We start from the raw sequence: 21,751 nt of genomic DNA, 5'->3' as shown, positions 1-21,751 counted from the left end.
GTGAACCCCTACAAGCCCATCGGCGGCCTGTACGAGCGGGCCGCCATGGAGCGCTACAGCCGGAGTCACCTGGGGGAGCTGCCGCCCCATGTCTTCGCCGTGGCCAACGAGTGCTACCGCTGCCTGTGGAAACACCCCACCAACCAGTGCGTCCTTATCAGGTACCCACACCACCCCCAGGCTGGAGAGCGGGGTGAGTCTGGGCCCCCGAGTCCTTTCCAGCTGCAGCTTCCCTATCAGCCCCCCACACCCCAGCCCCACTGGTAAGCGCATAAATGGGAAAAACAGGACAGCAGGAGCTGAGTCTCGCAGGTGGTGCTTTCTTGGGAGGCCTGCGGCAGGCGTGGGGGCTCGCCTGGAAGCCCCAGGTGTACCCCAGAAGCAGCTCCCGTCCTCGGGACCATCACTTGTCTTTTGTGGTTGTGTTTTTGTTTTTAATTTGCTGTTGTCTGTCTTTAGTTCAGTCCATTTCTGGGGCTGGTGCGTCTGTCCGCTGAGGACACGGGTCAGCCCCCCTCCACGTGGGAGGTTTGACTTCCCGGCCAGGGGCGCCTGAGGCCCGTGCCGCCTGGAACGCGGGCTCCTTCGAGAGCAAGCACTTGAACGGATTTTGTAAACGCTCCATACTTGAGACGGCAGGAGTGTGTGCCTGAACGAGGTTTCTTTGTTGCGAGAGTCTGGATGGCGGCTTGCACAGAAGAGCTTGTAGTGACTGGGCCTGGATGCTTCTAGAAGTGCACCCAGTTGGCTTTGCGCCCAGTGGCTGCATCATGGCCTGGCGTGCAGTGGGGTGCGCGGGCAGCCCACACCACTGGGAGAGGACAGTGCGAGACGACAGTGGCCCTGGTGGTGAGGCCGTGGCCACTCATGAAGCGTCCGTTGTGCACCTGCCTGGTCGCCTTTGCGGCCAGGTGACACTGGCATCACTCACACCCCTCAGCCCTTGGGCTCCTGTGCTGGGAACTGTCTAGAAAAGAGGTTGAGTCTTTTGAAACCCTCCCTTGACTTTACTAGCTAATGGATATTGGCCGCCTCCCTCTGTCCGGGCCCATCCAGTCGGTCCTCAGACAAGCGGACAGGCGTCCGGTCACGGGGACAGGCAGGTAACGGCCCGCCTGGTCCTTCGGCCTGAGAAGCCAGCCTGCCCCCGAGGAGGCCCCCCACTCCACTGGGCGGAGCTCTGCCCTCTCGCGTGGACCAGGATTGAAGATGCTGAGGGACAGTCGTGGCGGTGTGGGAAGAGTGGGGGTTCCCCGTATCGCACAGGGCCGAGCCTCTTCAGCCGTGACTCACTGAATGCGCCCCACAGCATTGGTGGGGTGCTGGTGACGGTCTGCAGGTGCCGCTGCTGCTCTCGGGCTGTGGCGTCTTTTCTCCATCTGACATGCTCCTGCCGGGCAGGGTCTTTCTTTTGAAACAAGTCAGATGGACCGTGGCCCTTGCTCAGCGTCAGTGGCAGGTGCCCAGCAAACGACTTTTCGTGATTTCCCACCAAGGCCTCTTTCACTTGGTGTCCACTTGGGGTGGGGGGTTGTTCGTCCTAGGATGAGATGACGCCCCTTGTGGACCTCCGGTAATGAGCATGAACAAGAAAACAGACCCTCCCTCTCATTGGCCCCCATGCTCCCCTTCTGCCCCTCTCCCCTTCTCCCATCTCCTGCTTCCCCTGCTTGACCCTGTGACCCCTCCCCTTCCTCCTTTGCCCCCTTCAGTTCTCTCCAGATGCCTCCTCTTTGCAGGGTAGGGAAGCTTCTCGTTTCTCTCCATCACCTACGGTGCTAATGCACTGGGCTGTGAGAACACTTGCACAGCGAAGTTGCCAATTTATTCAGTTAAGTAACTATGACTCATTATAACTTGCAGCTAATCAAAAAGAAGCTACTGGCTTAGCAAGAACTTTAGAGTCAGTCACCTTCCCGGCGAGGCAGCTGGCCTTAGGACGAGAAGCACTCTTGGGAGACTCACCTGATTTCGCTGAAGTTCGGAAGTTCACATTTTAGATCAGTCTTTCACTGTATATAGTTTTCAATAGGAGGGATGGGAAGAAAACGGAATCTGTTCTTTTTTTCTTAAAGATTTATGTATGTATACAGAACCTGGGTACAGGCCTGAGGCTGGGGGTGGGGGTTGAGACGATTCACCAGAGACAGAGTGGGGAGCAGAACAGGCAGATTGACATGTACCCTGCTGGGGGTGGGAGAAAGGGAGGCAGGAGAGGTCAGCCTGGCCCTGTGGTTTCCTGTGGGTCATGCTTAAGGGGCTGTGCTTTGACCCTGCGCCACCAGGGAGGGCCCGAAAACTGTCTGTTCTGAAGATTGTTACCTAAGCATGTGCATTGGCAAATTTCCCTGTTTATTATCGCTCTCAGTGGAAAATCGGGTGAGAGCATGACTGATAATACCACTTGCTGGACGGAAACTGAAAAATCCGATGAGATGAGATGGTGGGTGGGTGCACACACATACATGCAGGCAATAAACAAAACTTAACAGCATTTCACAACAAAGACAGTGGTGTTTAAAACTAAGGCTGATGGAGAAGGGACGGAGAAAGGGCAGCTCCCAAGCAGAAGGCTCCCTTAGGCTGATGGGAAGAGAGTAACTATGCCTGAGTTAAATCTGGGCATAGATTTCACGTTTTTATGTGTTTTGGTTTTTCATAGTTCTCCAGCAGTTTCTTAGTGGGGTGAGGGGCTGTGGGGGTTAAGAGACAATTGAGTATGAGTCTAAAGGTGGCCTGTTCCAGGACCCCTATTTTCCTCGGGCAAAGTCTGCCCTCTGGTGGACACGATGTGTTTTACAACTGTCCAGACATTCTCACCAACACCTTTAAAAACTGAGAAACAGACTGGACTTCATAGACACTCTTCTGTCAGAAGCCTTCCCCACGTGGCCACACCCTTGCTTCCAGGCCACACCTCTTCAGTTGGTGCCACTTTCAAGGTGGCTAGCTATCTACAAGCTTTAGTTTTATTTTGTTTAAAGATTTATTCATGCATACAAGAACTGGGGTGTAGGCCAGAGGTATGGGGGTGGGAGCGAATCCATCAGAGACAGAGTGGGGAACAGAACAGGCAGATGGACTGAAATTCACTGTTGAGGGGAGCAGCAGGGAGACAACTTTCCTGCGCAATGTGGGTCAGCTCCCTCCCTGACCAGGGGTCGAACTCATGACGCCTATAGATTGGTGGTACAGTATCTTTAAACCCTGCACCACCAGGGAGGCCCCCAAGCTTGAGTTTTATTTTACCTTTGTGTACATTTAAATGCTTGTGCTATGCTATTTTATCTTCAAAATACACGTCGGTAAGTTTGAAGCTTGCGATTTTTTCTTCATCTAACTGACAAGCTCCCTGTTTCAGCTTGGTTGAAGTGGTTCAGTCTGTGTTGATTTCAGCTTCTCCCTCACTGTCTTGGGCAAGCTAGGTTTTCTCTGACCATTTTGGCAGACCTGCCTTTGCTGATGGGTGGTATAGGCGGGTCTGTGGATGCTTCGCTGCCTCACTGCCCCGGACAGTGTCTGGGGGGCGCTGACAGTTGGCACTGCCCACTGAAGAGTGGATGCACCTGGCCATTTGGGGTCTTGGCTTCCTTTGCATGTTTTGATTTTTTTTAAAGATATATTTATTCAGAATTGGGATAGAGGCCAGAGGTGCAGGAGCAGTGAGAGGATTCACCAGAGACAGAGTGGGGAGCAGAACAGGCTGACTGATGAAGTCCACTGCTGAGGGGAGCAGCGGGCGGGTCAGGAGAGGTCTGCCACGCCATGTGGGTCGCCTCCAGTAGGTGAGGATTGAACTCATGCTGAAGTGGCTTTAGCTTCATAGTGCTGTGCTTTAACTCACTGTGCCACCAGGGAGAGCCCTACATGTTTTGATTTTTAACAACTAGAGCAATTTCTTCTTAGTTCTGTCTTATATCCCAGGGTAGTCATGTTGGGTCTTACTCTACTTCTAGAAATAGATCAAGGAAAGATTGAACCGGAACCATGAAAAAGCAGGTGTCATGAGCTAGAAAAGACACTGACCGGAATAAAACATGAGACTCCCACTCCTGCAGGGCTACCTTGCCAGGCTTGGGGTTAAAAAATGAAACAGAGTAAGACCCAGTCCCTGCCCTTCAGGGACTTCAGGAAGAAAGGGGCGCCGATACATGGTGTCAATCCCGCCTGCCAGTGTTAGAATAGAGATAGCCACATGCAGAGGGGAGGCAGATGCTGCAGAAGAAATCAGGCCAACATTTCACAGAGAACGTGAGGTGTGAGCGCCGTTTGCCAGCGTGCATGCAGGGATAAGGCAGGTAAGGAGTGGAGGAGGCTGGATGACTCAGAAGGGAAGGTGCAGCTTGACGGCTACAGATTTGCTGGGAGACATGAAGAGGTGGGGTGGGAAGGGCAGAGGAGGAGAACTGAAGTTCTTAAGAGAAAGACTCACCTGTGTGTAATCCGTCAGGAGCCCAGAAGGCGTCTTCTGTGGAGACAGAGGCTCAGAGCTGTTGAGTGAGTTGCCAGCAAGTCTGTAGCTACGAGCCACAGACGTGGGATTTGAACTTGTCTGCCCGTGTTGGTTTCAGGACAGAAACTGGCGTAGGCTCCTGCCCTGAGCACTTGAGATTGCTGAGGTCTTTTCACTGAGCCCTCTAGGCAGGAGAGGAGTCTTTTAGTGAACAAAGTGCTGGTGTGTATTTTAAGAAAATCCTGTGAATTAGACCAATTTGATTTGAGAACTGAAAATGTTGTCAGGTATCAGCAAAGGGAATATATAACTCAGGCTCTGTGGGTGAGACCACCCTGCAACACCTACTGTCTCTGGCCCAGGACTTGAAAGCACTCAGAGACCATGCAAATGAAAGGGCTGAATTCCAATAAAACTTTATTTGCAAATGAGCAACTGAGCATGTTGGGGGTCACAGCTTATTACCACCTGCACTGACCTGGGAAACTAGCCTGCGGGTCAGATAAAGGACTTGTGTATTTTCCCAGACAGTTGCAAATAGTTTCCAGTAGTTAGGATTTCAAAAGTAGTGATGGAGTAAGTTTAGTATAGTCATTGAATGAAGGGGACAAGGATTAGGGAGCGCAAAAATTATACAAAATATTGAACATGTATATGTCACACATCCAGATAGTCGAGTTTCCAACCAATTAAGGCAAGGTGTGCTTAATTTGCAGTCACAGACCCATGAGTTTGACAGCTATGTCCCCAGGCCATCAAGCTGGCCAGCTCCTGGGCAATCAGAAATCACTCATTCTCAGACCTCCGGCGCCTCCAGCCTTTCTCTGGGCCCCTTGGTTCTCGTCTCTGCTGCCTCCTTTCTTACTATTCTTCTACCCTCACGTCTTATCTCCCTGCTGCTTCTCCCACTTCTCCCTCCTCCACTCAGCTAAGAGAGCAATTCTGGGACCTAATGCTGATCCTGTCCCGTGACTTTCCATTTTGTGTAGGAGAAACGCAACATTTTTGATATGGCCTACAGGACCCCATATCTATGTTTCAGCTTTTTCTTTCTAATTTTTATTGTCATTATCTTCATAAAGTTGTCTTTTTTTTTTTTTTTAACAGTATAAGCTTATTTCAGTCCATCTGAGCACTCACTTTTCTAAGAAACCCGTTTGTGTTGGAAACCCCATGGCACCAGGACTTAACTGCCTGGCACTAATGAGAAAAATGTAAGACTGGGTATGTAAGTGGTGTGTTTGCTGTAAGTGAAGGTAGAATAACATTGTAATTGCCTGACAAGTTACTGTTTTACAGCGGAACAAAAGCAGGAGGTGGAGTCGATGACTCACCACTGGCTGGTTAGAGGAGACAGGGCTGTAGAGCCAGGCTGTGGGACAGGTTGAAGATGGGGTGCTTCAGCCTGGGCCAAAGGTCAGTAGCTTCTGGTTACATGGGTCCTGTTAGTTTGGGCTTCATTGGTTTTATTTTTGCTTATATTTAATTTTTTGGCTTTATAGTTCCATAATTACAGTAAACAGAAGTATTTACCTAATTATATAGACCATTGTAAAACCATAATGAATGCTACGTAGCATGCTTTCTGTATAAAAGTATTATGTAGAACAAAGTATGCGTGTGTTATGCATGGTGTATCTATCAGTGTGACGTGCAGATAGTTGAAGCGCCATAACATGCTATACAGTGTATAGCATATATAGCCTATACTATAGAACATACTATGTGTCTATCATATAGGGTATATGTACCATTATAACGATGGCTAATTTGAAAATAATGACGCTGGTGATTCATAGATTTTTTTCCCCCATCCCACCCCCCTACTTAAAAAAAAAACTAGACTTGGCACTGCAGACTTCTCCTGTCACACCCACGGCTTCACTTCATAGTGTACTTTAGTAGATTTGCCCTTTCTACTCAAAATAAAGGGAGGAACAGTAGGAAGGAAGGAGGGAAGGAAGGAAAGGTATAATAAATAAAAGAATTAGTTCCTTACTCCACGGGAAAACAGTAGCTTCTCACTGGTACCCAGCCCCTTCCCTGTGAACCCACTAACTGTGTCTGTGCAGGCTGTTCTTCCCTTCCTGAGGGGCAGCAGGTGGCTTCCTCTGCAGTCTTGCTTCCTCCCCTCCTCATCCTTCAGTCTCACCCAGCTCACACCTGTGCTGTCTGTGCATGTGGTTAGAACGACATGACTTTTCCCCAGAAAGGTCTTTGTTGACCCCATGCCCTCCTCTAAATTAGGACTCCTCCATCTCCCGAGACACACATTCCACTGCATCAGCCTTCACTTTTGTGCCCCTTCAGGTTTTCTCTCCACAGCCCCGTCTTAGACAAGTGGCTTTGTGGCCATTTTGCTTATGGCCCGTTTATAGCTGTGGGTGCAGCAGATGGTCAGTAGAAAGGGCCTGCAGAGACGCTCACTCTGCTCTTCTTCAAAGGTCACCTTGGCTGGATCTTTTAAGTGATGTTCTTGGGGACTGTCAGTGCCACAGGCTATTGGTTGGGATGGAGGAGGCGATGATGATTAGGAAGCCTCCATCAGAGCCCTGTGACCTTGACGTTCATGTATGTGTGCATTGGGCACACATCTGGACCTTTGCATTTGTTCTTTGCCTTGTTCACATACTTGCCCAGCCCAGACTTAGCATTTATCACTTACCTCTCGTACAGTCCTTTCTGAATTATGTGAAAAGATTTCCAAGATCATTAGCTCCCAGCCCCAACTTCCTGGTGAAAACTGAGGTCAACTCCTGTAGTTCAGTGACGGCCATACTAGGGGATTCTAATGTACAACCCACTTTGAGAACCACTGTTTGGGGGCAGAGTATACTTCTGAGTTTTGTTTTTGCTTAAGGTTTTACTTATATAACAAAGAAGATATATTTACAAAAGATGCTTGTAGAAGAAATGTTGCAGTGAGAATGTGGTGAAGGCTGAAGTAGATTGATACCCATGCCTGGTCAGCGGCAGCAAGACCCTGTCTGGGTTTCCTTCTCCTTGACCCAGTCCTTGTTCAAGAATTTGAACAGTAGCTTCATCACGGCAGCCTGATCACTGTAACAAACAGTCCCTAAGTGTCAGGGAGATGGCGACCAGAAATTGGCCATTTCTTACTCTTCATCCAGCCCCGCTTGGGAATATGGGAGACTTGACTTTATTCCACACACCATTTTGAGGGATGCGGTATCCCTTAGACCCCCCCCAGGTGCTGGGTGTGGGAAAGAGACCAGTCCATGCAAGGGACATGTAGTCCCCAGCCCAAGAAATGCCACCTCCTTCTCATTCAGCTCGCCATGTCTGTCCCTGTCCTTACTGTGGGTTTCCACCATTGTCCAAAAGAATGCCCCTATGTGGAATAGTTTAGCAGGTAGTTATTTGAGTCTGGAAATGCTCAAAAATGTATCCATATAAATTATTGGTAATAGCATTCCCAGACACCTCCCCCCCAAATCTGCCAAATCATGCCAAATAAAAAGGTTCTACTTTTAGGTAGTGAGGGAAACGTGTTCAGCAGAGATGGCAATGTCCTGTACTTCCCTGCTGGAGGATAAAGAGGTGGGTTTGGGACATGTGATGTTGCCACCTCATGGGCTTTAGCTGGTGAATTTACTCTTTGTTTTGTTTTATTATTGAATCAATGACTGCTAGGCAGGTGTTCATATCTTTACATACAAAGAATTCTTTAGATCTCTTGTCATTTTCTTAGTTTCCCTAGTACACATTCACTGTTGCTGCCGAATGCGGCTGCCAGCCCCTGAGCTGGCTGGTGCCCGTTACGCAAAGACGAATGCTATGATCTGTACTGGGAGGATCCTGGTTGCTGAGAACAGAAAGCCTAACCTTGTCTGGCCTCATTCTCAAGGGCCTTTTATTAGCACAACACAGAAACACAGAGCATCAGGGCCGCTCCAGGACCGTGGATTCAGCCAGTCGTGCTGGGTACTTCTCTAATTTTCTTGCTTTTTGCTTTCCATCTTCCGGTATGCGTGGACTCACACACCTCTCTGCAGCAGGGGGACATGTCTGCCTGGTCTTGTGTGTGTGCAAAGCTGCCGGGAGCTCTGAGCATCGGGAAGGCGAAGTCTCATTGGCTGCGGTCTGACACCTGCCCGTGTTCAGCCCCGTCACTTGAGAAAGGAGCAGAATTACTACTACTGGCCCAGGCCCGAGGCCCCGAGACGGACATGGCACTGTCACCTCCGAGCCAGCTCCTCTCCTGCACTACATGTGCTTGTCCCTCTCCACGCTTTCCACAGCATCCCTTTCCGGTGCCTTCCCAGAACCTGGCTGCTGCTGTACAACTTCTGTGGCGCTTACGTGTCTCTTATCCACTGGCAGTCAACCTGCTGCCTCGTGGTCACGCTGCCGGTGCTGTCCTGTTGCTTGTCTCTAGTCCACGTCAGCTCCTCGTCATTCCACTACTGTCCCATGCTCCTGTGGGCCCGACCGGTGCCCTGTGCGAAATGGCTTGCCAGGCCAACTTTCTCATCTCCAATCCTTTCTCCCCTTGTCCAGCTGGCTGGCCTCGTCCTGGACCTGGTCACCCCAAGAGTACCACACAGCCCAGCCTCTTGGGGACCCCGCACTTCCTCTGGGTGTCACTCCAGAGTTCTGTTCTTAGCCGGTGACCGGGCCGCCCTCCTCCCTCCAGCTGGCCCAGCTAGGTCCCTCCTTGTTCCTGCATCTGTCCTTGGTCTCTGGGCTTCTGAGCTGAGGCTCGCCTCACCCCTCACCCCGTTCTTCTCCTTCCCTCTCTGCTTGGCTGGGGTTTGCCAGCCCCTGAAGGCACACTCACCCTCATTTCCACGCTCACTGCTCTCTCTGCACTGCTGCATCTGCTTCTTCCCTCTCCTTGAACTTGGACCCTGAACTTGGAGTCAGACTTGGTGTCCATTCTCACGGACACTTGACCGCGGCCACCCTCATCGATGGTGGTGGTCCAGTGATCGGGCGCGGGCCGGACCCCTGCGAGCTCATCCCCCGGTGCCCTCTGTAACATGAGTGAGGGCCCCTAGAGGTGCCGTTACCTGCCTGAGTGTCCCAGGAAAATGCCACCCATGTGCTCGTGTTTGCTCACACACAGCCCGTGTTTACTCTGCCACCCGCCAGCCGCGAGGGAACAACAGACAGATCCCTGCCCTCTGCGTCTGCCGCCTGGCCACAGAGGCCGCACCGCGTCACCTTAGCTTGACTCTGTGAAAGTGGAGGGAGAAGTGGGAGAAGCAGCAGGGAGATAAGACATGAGGGTAGAAGAATAGTAAGAAAGGAGGCAGCAGAGACGAGAACCAAGGGGCCCAGAGAAAGGCTGGAGGCGCCGGAGGTCTGAGAATGAGTGATTTCTGATTGCCCAGGAGCTGGCCAGCTTGATGGCCTGGGGACATAGCTGTCAAACTCATGGGTCTGTGACTGCAAATTAAGAAAGCGGTTCTGTCCGCGTTTGCTCCGCAAGGCCCGCGGGTGCCAGACACGGGGGAGGCCGGAGAGCAGATCGGGCCGCCTGAACCCCACTGTCCACCCACGTCTTCACCTGCTTCCACCTTGCTGCAGCTGTGGGCAGGACCGTCGACCATGCTGCACTGTGCTCAAGTCAGTTCTTCGAAGCACAAACCTCTGCCTTTTGTCTTTCAGTGGTGAAAGCGGGGCGGGCAAAACCGAAAGCACTAAGTTGATCCTCAAGTTCTTATCAGTCATCAGCCAGCAGTCTTCGGAGTTCTCCTGCAAGGCGGATTCGTCCTGTGTGGAACAAGCCATTCTCGAAAGCAGGTATTTCACCGCAAAGTGGCTCGCTTCCAGCCGGTAGTTTCCTCTCCTGAGTCTGGCTTCTGTGGGAAGAGTCCACACCGTCCGTGTTTGTTCTTTCTTCTCTTGGACGAATCCTCAAGGAAAAGTCTTGACGACTCATCCTGGGTCGGGCTTGGGTGGGGAGGGGTGTTGGGGCTCCGTCTGCAGCCGCCTCCTGCCTCCTTGCCCACTTTGTGGGGCCTCTTTCTCAGCAGAAATGTCAGCCTCTGCCCACTGGACAGAGGGGCAGCGCTTGGCACAGACAGAGCGTGACCCGTGCTGCTTCCGGCCTTCAGGAGGCTGTGCACAGCCAGCCAAGTAGCATCATGCGGCCTCGGCCTTTGAAGACCTTTGAAGGCAGTGAGCCCGGACCTCTGTGCGCAGGCAGATTGGGGCTTTTATTAAAACGTGTCACTGCCCAATGTCTGGTTTGTACCCAAGATTTTAGCATACAGAGGGACGTTACTTATGCTGTTGCTTCGAAATGAGTCTGAAGTCTGCACCTGGTGACCGTATCTGGCTACCTGGGGTTTGGGGTTTTTTGTTTTTTAGCATCCAAACCATGTTCTAAATTGCAGTAAAAATAGAACAAACTGGGTCATTTCGATCATTTTTCCGTGTACAGCCCAGTGGCACTAAGTACATCTTTAGGTCCTGCCACTCAGGACAGAGGTTTTCTTCCTCTCCCTGCAGCCACATTGGATAAACGAAGCTTGATCAGGATGCCCGCTTGTTTATTATTATTCACAGCTGCTTCAAGCTGTAGTGCCCTGCAAGATACTTTGACAGAGACAGACCACATTCGCACGCTATTTATTGTGGTGTAGTGCCAGAGTTCTGTTTTATTATTAACTAAAGTGTGCCTAAATTATACATTAAACTTTTATCACAGATCCAGGATGAACAGAGAAACCTGGCCCCTGGAACATTTGGTATTACTGTTTCAGGTGTCCACAGGGGTCTTGGGACGTAGCCCGTCATCCCCAGCACAGTAGCAGTAAAGCAGACCTACAGAATAAAAGTACTTAACTAGGTGCTTTCCAGGAAGAAATTGGCAGACCTTTGTCTGTGTCTGACCCACAGAAATTGGGTGAATCAGCCCAGGACAGGCCAAGGATGGCAACTTGTCCTGAGCTGCCTGTTGTTAGAATTCCAGTGGGGATGTTCTGTGCAGTCCCAGAGCCTCTGTTGCCTTGAAGGGCCCCATCGTGGCCTCCTGTACCCCATCCTTCACGGCACGAGCAGGCCAGAGATCTCTCGTGCCAAGTGGCTGTGCGTGCCGAACCCATTTGGAAAGTCTGGTCCTTCTGCAGAGTCATCCCTGAGGCTCCGGGTTTCTGGTTTTTCTTGCACTTGGGCATTTGGACATTTGTGAGAAATGTTCTTTTCGTGTGTAGAATGATAACTCACTGTTGTCTTCGCCTTCTCTGCAGCCCCATCATGGAAGCGTTTGGCAACGCCAAGACGGTGTATAACAACAACTCCAGCCGCTTTGGGAAGTTTGTTCAGCTGAACATCTGCCAGAAGGGAAATATTCAGGGCGGGAAAATTGTAGATTGTATCCTGTTTCATTTCGCTGTCGTGCTTAGTAGTTGATTCTGTGTGAAAAGGATCCTTATCATAAGGATACATCAAGAGTGGATGGAACATTTCTTGCTGACTCTACCTAGTGCCTGCTTCAGAACTGCTAGGCTTGACCTGCTAATGACGCTAGGAGATAGCCTGTTTTCTTTAGGAAGTCTCCAGAGATCAAGTCCATAAACAGAAAAACTGCACCAACAGACAGCCGATACTTGTGGCTTGCAATCAGCCTGCTGACTGAGGTGGCCCAGTATCTGAGTGCCACAGGACACAGTGTTTGAAAGTGCGTTTAGACTGAGCATGGTAGCTGTCTGTGATGATAGAGGCCTACGTGGTGCTTGGTAAACGCTGTCAGGTAGTCTCTCTGCTCGTCTTTCAGCCCCAAAAGTCTCAATGTCAAAGGAGCAGGGAATTGCAATTATTTAGTACCAAAGAAGAAAAAGTTATAGGCTAACTCAATGTGCCCAGTCTCCATTTTGTTCCTTGACTTGCCATTGCTTTTCCCATGAAGATTTATTAGAAAAAGTAAGTCCACTTGATTGCATTCCATTTTCTTCCACAATCACAATTTTGGAAAGGAGGGACCTCTCTGCATAGAAATGTGATTTCTCTCCACAGAACCGGGTAGTCAGACAAAATCCAGGGGAGAGGAATTATCACATATTCTACGCGCTGCTGGCAGGACTGGACAGTGAGCGGAGAGGTGAGTCCATGAAGCGGCAACTCACTCTCCTCCCTGGAAAGGCCACTAACTGAGGAGACAACTCATTGGACTTAGTTAATATTGTGCCACATAAAAAGGAACATATGATGGTGCCAAAAGATGTGTCCCCTGGAAATATGGTAGTAGAGGGGGGACCCAGTGGCCTCAGATAAGATGGAGGGGTGCTTGGATGGTGGTGGTGGCGTGTAACTGTGTTCCCCTAAATCATGTATACAGTGCTATAAACCAGTGTCAATAAAGTATATATATATAAAAGTTGAGTTCAGCTAATAAAAGAGAACTCATCAACTGAAAATCTTTACATTTTTGTCTTTGAAGTCTTGGGTTTGCGTATTTTTCTGACCTTAAGGATATTTGCAAATATATGTAATGTATAGCAACTAGCTTGCCTTTTAAGCCATACCCAAAGAAACCTAATTTCTGAACATTTGATTTTTAGGGGAAAAAAACAAACAGGTTCCTCATCAGTGATGTTTTTGATAATATTTAGTTTAGCTTCTTCCCCTTCTCCCCAGTCAAGCGAGGACCTTATTCTTGTCTCGACAGAGGCCTTTGGGTATCACACAGTGATGTGCACTCTTCATTTTTCTGGATCTCAAACTTGGTTGTTTAGGATTCCTTCCCGTTGCAGCCCACCAAGTACTGACATGATTTCCTTTTTCTTTTTGTAGAAGAATTTTATTTATCTGTGCCAGAAAACTACCACTACTTGAACCAGTCTGGATGTGTGAAAGACAAGACAATCAGTGACCAGGAGTCTTTTCAGGAAGTCATTGTAAGTCAGGTTCTTGTTTTCTCCTAATAGAGTTCATTTGCACTTTCACAAATAGGGGTGTTTGGGCCTCCCCTGGTGGTGCAGCAGGTGAAAGCACAGCACTAGGAAGCAATCCACAGCCACAGCAGCACGAGGTCATTCCCTGGCCAGGGAGCTGACCCACATGGTGTGTGGACCTCTCCTGTCTTGCCCGCTGCTCCCCTCAGCAGTGTACTTCATCATTCTGCCTGCTCTGCTCCCCACTCTGTCTCTGGTGAAGCCTCTCACCCCCACCCCCCACCCCTACACCTCTGGCTTGTACCCCAGTTATGGTACATATAAGAAAGTAAATCTTTACTTAAAAAATAAGGGCTTTTTCCACACTGAGATACCATCTCACCCCAGTGAGAATGGCACATCTTCAAACAACTAGCAACAACAAATGTTGGCGAGTATGTGGAGAAAAAGGAACTCTCCTGCACTGCTGGTGGGAATGCAAACTGGTATAACCATTATGGGAAGCTGTTTGCAGGTTCCTCAAACTGCTAAACATGGAGCTTCCCTACGACCCAGCAATCCCACTCCTAGGTATCTACCCAAAGGACACAAAAACACTGACTCAAAAGGACACCTGTACCCCCATATTTATTGCTGCTTTATTTACAGTAGGGAAGACACAGAATCAACCCAAATGCCCAAAAGTGCATGACTGGATTAAAAAGATGTGGTACATATACACGATGGAATTACTCAGCAACCAAAAAAATAAATAAATAAACACATGCCTTTTGCAGCAACTTGGATGGAGCTGGAAGGGATCATGATTCGTGAAATAAGCCAGAAAGAAAAGGGAAAATACCGGATGGTTTCACTCATAGCAGGAGCTTAAGGGACCCGGGGGGGGGGGGGAAGCAATTGGAAAAAATGAAAACAACGAACTGTAAACCAGAGACATTTTAGGGGGGTGGAGAGGGGAATAGGTTCAAAACTGGGGTGGGAGGAGAGCACGGGACTATGGCGATGGCACACGGGTGAATTGGTGGTGGGAAGCCCACGGGGATTGCAACTGAGATGGAAAACGGCACAAAATGAAGAATGATGTAAAAAAGTAAATAACAAAATTTACTCCAAAAAAGGGTTTTTTAATAAAAACAGAAGAACTGATATTGCACCACTATGTAAGAATAAGTTCTTTCTTGGCCTGCATCATGGCGGACTCCAGGTTACAAGGAACTTGAGAAGACGGGGGTGTCGTTCAGAGCAGGTGGTAGGTGCCCGGAACAGCACATTCAAAAAAAACTAAACCAGACCAAACCCTGGGCTTGGAGGGAAGCCAGCAAATCCTGTTTCGGAGCTTAAAACTAAAAGTTTTTAAATGGGCTCCTCATCTGAAAACTGATCAGTCAGTCACTAGCCCAGGCAACTTGAGTCTCCTCTGGGTCTCCAGACTCTGCTAACCTGTTCTCACTAAGTTCTGACTACAGAACAGCCATCACTTCATGTGGGCGTGTACTGTCTAGTACGCTCTGGAATGTCAGAGGGCACTATCAGGACTGCGGGTGGGAGGCCTGATCACAGGCATCATGATCATCCCCTCCTGCCTGGGTGTGGCTGGACCTTCCCTCAGTGTCTGTCACTTCTGGAATACACGGGTGCAGTGGATTAGTAATAATTTGACCTCAGACTGACAGGGCACTTGTGCTGTGGACCCCGGATGCCTGTGGTCCATGCTCCGAGAGGTGCAACCAGCCTGACCACACACAGGAGCTGATGAGCCTGTCACCTCTGACCTTAACCCATGGGCCAGGGTGTAGCTGACAGTCTCTTTCTCCACTGCTGTCAACCCCTCTGCTCCATGTCTGCATTTACTGCATTTACTCTTCTAATTTGCTCATGAGAATGCCTCGTGAATGCTAGCAAAGCGTGTTTGCAAATGCGTCCACACACACTTCATTTCCCCGTGTCTGACATGTCCACCTCTAAATTGAACGTGAGATTTAAACTGTCCCAGGCTCTCACCTCCAGTCACTTTCCCACTGCGCCCCTTCACCTTGCTGTTTAAAACCCTGAGCGGGAGGGCTTCTCTCACTGTCTTTTTTAATTATTTTAAACCATTCAATTTATATATATATATAATTTCTTTATTTGCATATGTTCTGCATCAAATGTAGTCCCCGTAGAAATTCTATCACCTTTCTCCCGTGCACCATCATCTCAGTCCCTGTTTCACTCTCTTCTTTCAACCTGAGAACACACAGTCCCCCACCACCCCTTCGGCTGTGAACCTTTCTTTGGCAACATGGGGGTTTGACGCTGCCAGATGGGTTGCCTTTCCCAATTTTACCACAGTCCTCAGACTTCTGTCACCACTCAAATTCCCCCACTCACAATTCATTTGTCGTTGCCTCGCTGAAAACATCATGTGTTAGGATAAACACCAAACAGGGCCAAAAAAGACCTGTCCTAGGATTCCCCTGCCCGGGTTGTTTTGTTCTGCTATCTTGGAACCTGAAGAACAATGCTTTGAGATAAACGGCCATTGTTGGAGGTGGCAGACAGACTCCCAGTTATCCACGTGGGGGGAGGAGGCTCACAGCATACCCCAGGCTAGTGAGTGACTGGCCGCGAGGGGGCACCGGCCTGAGGCTCCCAGGCCTGGGCATGTGCAGTCACGCTCATGGCTTTACCTCTTCTGTCCACTAGGGGCAGCATGTTCTGATTCCGAATCAGCTGGATTTTTCTGTTTGGGACCACCCAACTTTTGGGGCTTTGACCTGGTTTTAGTGGTTGCTGGCTTTTATTTCTAAATTAAGATGACAGATTTTGGCATTTGGAATTTTCTCTTATGACAAAAGGCTATAGACCATCTAGAAAGGGAGAAAAATGTATCCATGACATTGAGATCATAGATACCTACAACAAGCAAAAGTGATCTATTCCTTGTTTCAATAAAAGCCAGCCACGTATTCACTGGCATTTCTAATGGGTCGGCACTCAAACGTAATTGCAAAGTAAATATTTAAAGATGTATTAGTAGGATACTTAAAAAAAAAATGAATTGCTATTAGCGACTGGAACTAGTTTTTCATCCTGACTAAAACATTTTTGCTATTAACATTCTGGAACTTGTAAACAATGCATGGGGGGAAGGGAAATGCAGATTTTTCATAAGAAGGAGGAATAACAATTTTTATTTAAAATGAAACAGGAATCACAAATTGAAAAATGGCTTCAATAATTTTTTTGTTAATAGCCATAAAAAGCCCAGTGCAGGGCCTCCCTGCTGGCGCAACAGGTTAGGACACAGCATTGCAAGCTGCCCAGAGCCATTGCAGCATAAATTCAATCCCCGCCCTGCAGCTGACCCACAGGGCGCGGGAGACCTCTCCTGACCCACCCGCTGCTCCCCTCAGCAGTATACTTCATCAGTCTGCCTGTGCTGCTCCCCACTCTGTCTCTGGTGAATCCTCTCACCGCCCCTGCACCTCTGGCATGCATCCCAGTTCTGTATGCATAAATAAATAAATCTTAAGAAAAACTCAGGGCAGCAAGTACAGCACTTGCTTGGGGATTCAGTAATCTGGAAAAGTGTGCTTATTCCATAATGAGGGAGGCAGGTGGAATGCAGCACTAAAGAGTCCTTAACAGTAAGTTTTCATGTATATGTAGTAAGTACATGTGCAGAAAAAAAGTAAAAGAAAAATATCGCAAACATGTTATCTCATGAAGCAGGATTCTAGGATTTTATCTCTAGCATTCTCCTCCCTAGCATATTTTTATAATGACTATATCAGCTTCAGTGAGAACATTGTTAAAGGATTACATTCCTAAAATGGTAATTGCCGTAATAAAGGATTATAATATGGTTTGTTCTCCATATCAGCCAGCCTCTCGGGAAGTATAACAGCTGCAATCGACTGTGCACCTCACCGCCAGCATTGACTGAGCACCGGCTGTATACCCTCAGCATTGTCTGAGCATCTGCTGTGTGTGAGCCTTGTTTAGTTTCGGGGAGACTGAAATAAATAAGCCACATCTAATTGCTGTATTGGCTCAAGAAATGAAACATTCTAAACAGATTATGTTTTTATAAATTGTCTCCATATTTCCTTCCAAAATCTAAATACCATTTGTATTTATATCTCTGTACTTTCAAGCCATAAAGCCCCCTCCCCAGAGTTTTGGGGAATAGAGGGAAGGGACCGTATTCTGTTGGGGCTCAAGGATACTTGTTTAGGGTAAGTTATTTTTTTGAGTTACGTATGAAAATGTCACTTCTCACGTTCATTTTTAGCTATTAAAAAAATCATTGTTCTATGACCCTATTTTAATGTTCACATATTCCAGTCAGACAGGCTTTTTGAAATATTTGCTTGTTTCATTGAGAATTTGCTTTCTGTATTCTTAGAAGACATTGCTGCCATCAACAGACCACATAAGTGCCCACCAGGCATCCTGAGTAGTTTTAAGGGATCTCTTTTTTTCCCAGGGCAGAGACAGTTGAAAGTAGGCTAAATTACAAAGCCATTTTTAATGCATTTTGGTCCAGATGTAAAGCTATTTCAAGTCAGTAACAACTAACCCCTTTAATTGCCTTTATCTGACCCCCAGCATAGTAGCCAATGAGACGTGTGTGAGATGCCAGGAGCCTTTAAATAGTCTCTTCTTTCTCTTACTCCATCAATACTGGATGTTTGTGGCACTCCTGACCATACCGGCCCAGGAGACCAGAGTTCTGGCAGATTCCACCGGGTGTGTCAGTGGAGATCATTTACACATCGACACAAAATCACCCTTTGTGAGATAAGATCCACTAAGCTGTAAAGAGCTGACTTCATACCCCAAGGACCAGAATCTCGAAGCTTCTGTCTCTTTCAGCATTGGGAAGCTTGGAAATATAAGCAAGTTTAATATGATAAAATAGCCTGCTATAATACAACATTAGATAATAAGTCATTATCAAGTTCTTGTCACTTCCTGAGTCCAAAATAGCCTCCTCTTCTACCATTACCAGCATATCAATTGTCCCGATTCACCTACTGGACTCTGCTTCTGAAGGGCACCTCCTGGCTGAGCGCCTGAGTGGGTGGGGAGCGGGGCAGTAAAGTCCCCCAAGTTCACTGTCTAAGTCACCAGCCCAGCTACCTCAGGCCCTTGCTGGTGGTGATACTCAGTTGTTTTTTTCATCTCCCGCCCACCCCCCCCCCCATAGACACACTTCCACAAACACCCAATTTTATTAAACATATTTGGTAAAACTTTGTGCCAGTGTTATAACTAAATTGCTATCTCATGTCTCTGAACTGTACTGAGAATTGCCCAGGGTTTCTTAACTCTGGAGCCGTATTGTTGCGAAAAGACGGTAATTGTAAGCCTTAAAGTCCTACACTTGCCAAAGGAGATTGCTACTAAAAGGGTTATAAATAGGACAGTAAAGGACCATAAGTGAAGGTGACTGAGTGTTTTCGGGCGCCCCCTCACTGGTGATGATTGGTTGCAGCTATTAAATTATCCCATGGTGTGATTAATACAATCACCACTTAACCAGCACACTCCTTAACTAATTAACTAATTCACTTAGAGTCAGACTTGAAAGTGAAGAAGCCACACACGTATTAATATAGTAAACACATTCTGTTTGTTTGCTTTCATAGCTCCATATATAACTTTTGTATGAATTTTTTTTAAAGATTTATTTATTTGTGCATGCAGAACTGGGGTACAGGCCAGAGGCTCAGGGGCGGTGAGAGGCTTCACCATAGACATAGTGGGGAGCAGAACAGGCAGATGGATGAAGTACACTGCTGAGGGGAGCAGCGGGCGGGTCAGGAGAGGTCTGCCGCGCCATGTGGTCACCTCCCGGGCAGGCGGGGATGGAACTCATGCGGAAGCGGCTTTAGCTTCTTAGTGCTGTGCTTTAACCCACTATGCCACCAGGGAGGGCCATAACTTTTGTATGAATTTTAAGTACTTAACCAAGAATTTCTTGGTTGGGGCATCACTTAATTTTTTTTGGTGTTTTTTGGGGGGGAGATCTATTTATGCACATAAGAATGGGGTACAGGCCAGAGGTGCTTGGGTGGGAGTGAAAGGATTCATCAGAGACAGAGTGGGGAGCAGAACAGGCGATCCATTGAAATCCACTGCTGAGGGGAGCAGCGGGGAGACAGGAGAGGTCTGCCATGCCACGTGGGTCACTCCCTGGCCGGGGATTGAACTCGTGCTGCAGTGGCCGTGGCCAGCTTCCTAGTGCTGTACTTTACCCCTTGAGTCACCAGGCAGGCCCTCATCTTCCTTTCAGTGTTTATATTTAAAGTCCAAGTAGACTTAGATGTTTTCATTTCTGAAGTTTAAGATGAACTTAGAAAATTTTTATAAATTAGTGTTGATTATGTCTTGAATAGGAGAAAAAAAATCATAAAAAAGAAGACATTACCTTTTTTATAGTGTCAGTACTTTGTAGTGATTTTGCTGATGTCTGATTTGTTCCTTACTGCTCTTTTAAAATTCTTGCTAATAAGAAATTATTCTACTTCTTAACCACATTTCCTTGCTTTCATAATAAGTAAATTAAATGATTATTTTCCCATAGGCATTTTAGAAAATTGATTAGCACTTGCCTAGCAGTTCGCCCTTGCATGATAATCTTTTCAACCTTGACTAAATCATCTGGTCTTTTATTTCTTGTAATCAGTTTTATTGAGATATGGTGTTCCATTTGCAATGTTCCTGATGAAGGTATTCATTTAGTTAATTTTGAATATCCACAACCTCAGTTCAAGGAAAGGCCACGTCTGTGCCTCAGACCCTGTGCCTTCCAGACTGTCCAGCCACTCACTGCCCATGGAAAACCTCCGGTCCACTCTCACCCACTGTAGTAGGTTTGTCTTTCCTAGAATCTCATGTGAGTAGAATCATACAGCTTATATTTTCCTTGGCTAGCTTCCTTTCACTCATCCACAGGCACACATCATTTATCCTCTGGTGACTCTTCCCCCGCCCCCAACCCACCTCACCCCAGTTCTTGTATGTATAAATAAAAGTAAATCTGTAAAAGAAGTCACCTCAGATTTTCTTTCATTCATACATTTGATTTCCAGGAAGGAAAGCATTGTGCAGCCTACTTCCTCCTATAAATAGCCCCTTGTTACTCCCGCATCCCTTACTGCAGCTAGGAACCTTCCCTGCCCACTAGTTTCTTATAATTATTGTTTTTGCCCTTTGTTTCAACTTCATTGCTTTTTTTCCCTTGTAAAGAAATTAAACTTTCCCCATTTCACAGCTGTGTCTGTTTCCTTGCACAGTTTTCATTGCTCTTAAGAGGCCTGTGGTTTCCTTAGACCAGAGTAGAGACCTTGGGTCACTTCACCATTGGTGGGGGTGGGGAGGTCTCTGGGGTTTTTCCCTGACCCAAAGCTGGCTCTTGAATCACCACAGAAAATGAAATGATCAATCCAGCTTACCTGAGTAAGACTTACCTGAGTACAGACTTAGCTCAGTTCTCTCTAGATACTCATTGGGAGCAAAGCTGCTATAGGTACCTGTTTATTTTTCTTCCCCAAAACATTGTGCTACAGTCTATACCATCCTGAGGCTTTTAAGGAATAAAAAATCCTTTGGAGAAGTTAAAAATAGGGACATGGGGCCCTCCCTGCTGGCTCAGCAGGTTAAAGCACAGCATGAAGAAGCTAAAGCCCCTTCCGCATGAGTTTGATCCCCGCCTGCCCCCGGAGGTGACCCACAGGGCGCGGCAGACCTCTCCTGACCCGCCCGCTGCTCCCCTCAGCAGTGTACTTCATAGACCTGCCTGTTCTGTTCCCCACTCTGTCTCTGGTGAAGCCTCTCACTGCCCCTGCACCTCTGGCCTGTACCCCGGTTCTGTGTGCACAAATCTTTAAAAAAAAAAAAAAAAAATAGAGACTTAACAATTGTCTAGGGAAGACCTATCCATTCAGATTTTCCGACAGTTTCATAGAAGCAGAAAAAGACTCTCCTATCTTGACAATGTCTGATACAGAATTTTGCTGCACACACTCGGGTCCTTGCTATAGTTAACCGTTAAGATGAGACCAACCCTATGTCATGGAATCCCATAAAGTTTTAATTCCCCAAACCACAACAGATTTGGGGGCCCTCATTGGTGGTGCAGTGGCTTAAAGTACAGTATTCCAAAGCTAGCCACAGCCACTTCAGCACAAGTTCCATCCCCGTCCAGGGAGCTGACCCGCCCGCTGCTCCCCTCAGCAGTGTACCTCGTCAGTCTGCCTGTTCTGCTCCCCCCTCTGTCTCTGGTGAATCCTCTCACCACCCCTGCACCTCTGGCCTGTATCCCAGTTCTGTATGCATAAAAATAAATTTTTAAAAAAAATTTTGTTCAAAATAATGAACAACCATAGACCAGAGACATTCTGTGGGGGTGGAGTGGGGAATGGGATCAAAAACGGGGGGGTGG

The 21,751-nt window shown here is 48.0% G+C and overlaps 1 protein-coding gene across 1 annotated transcript in view; it reads left to right on the top strand.

Annotated features, from left to right (window-relative positions):
• Positions 1-6: 6 nt before the first annotated feature.
• MYO10 (myosin X) overlaps positions 7-21,751 on the top strand; it is a 95,719-nt gene continuing 73,974 nt past the window's right edge. The window contains exons 1-6 of the mRNA XM_012721828.1: positions 7-161; positions 10,088-10,222; positions 11,674-11,798; positions 12,333-12,346; positions 12,440-12,524; positions 13,217-13,320. Of these exons, the coding sequence (XP_012577282.1) occupies positions 46-161; positions 10,088-10,222; positions 11,674-11,798; positions 12,333-12,346; positions 12,440-12,524; positions 13,217-13,320 (579 nt within the window). The 5' untranslated portion in view covers positions 7-45. The remainder of the gene's footprint in view (positions 162-10,087; positions 10,223-11,673; positions 11,799-12,332; positions 12,347-12,439; positions 12,525-13,216; positions 13,321-21,751) is intronic.

The sequence above is a fragment of the Condylura cristata genome, unplaced genomic scaffold (assembly GCF_000260355.1).
Source record: "Condylura cristata isolate star-nosed mole 26May11 unplaced genomic scaffold, ConCri1.0 scaffold00007, whole genome shotgun sequence".
Lineage (NCBI taxonomy): Eukaryota > Metazoa > Chordata > Mammalia > Eulipotyphla > Talpidae > Condylura > Condylura cristata.
This window is presented reverse-complemented; position numbering and strand designations above follow the sequence as displayed.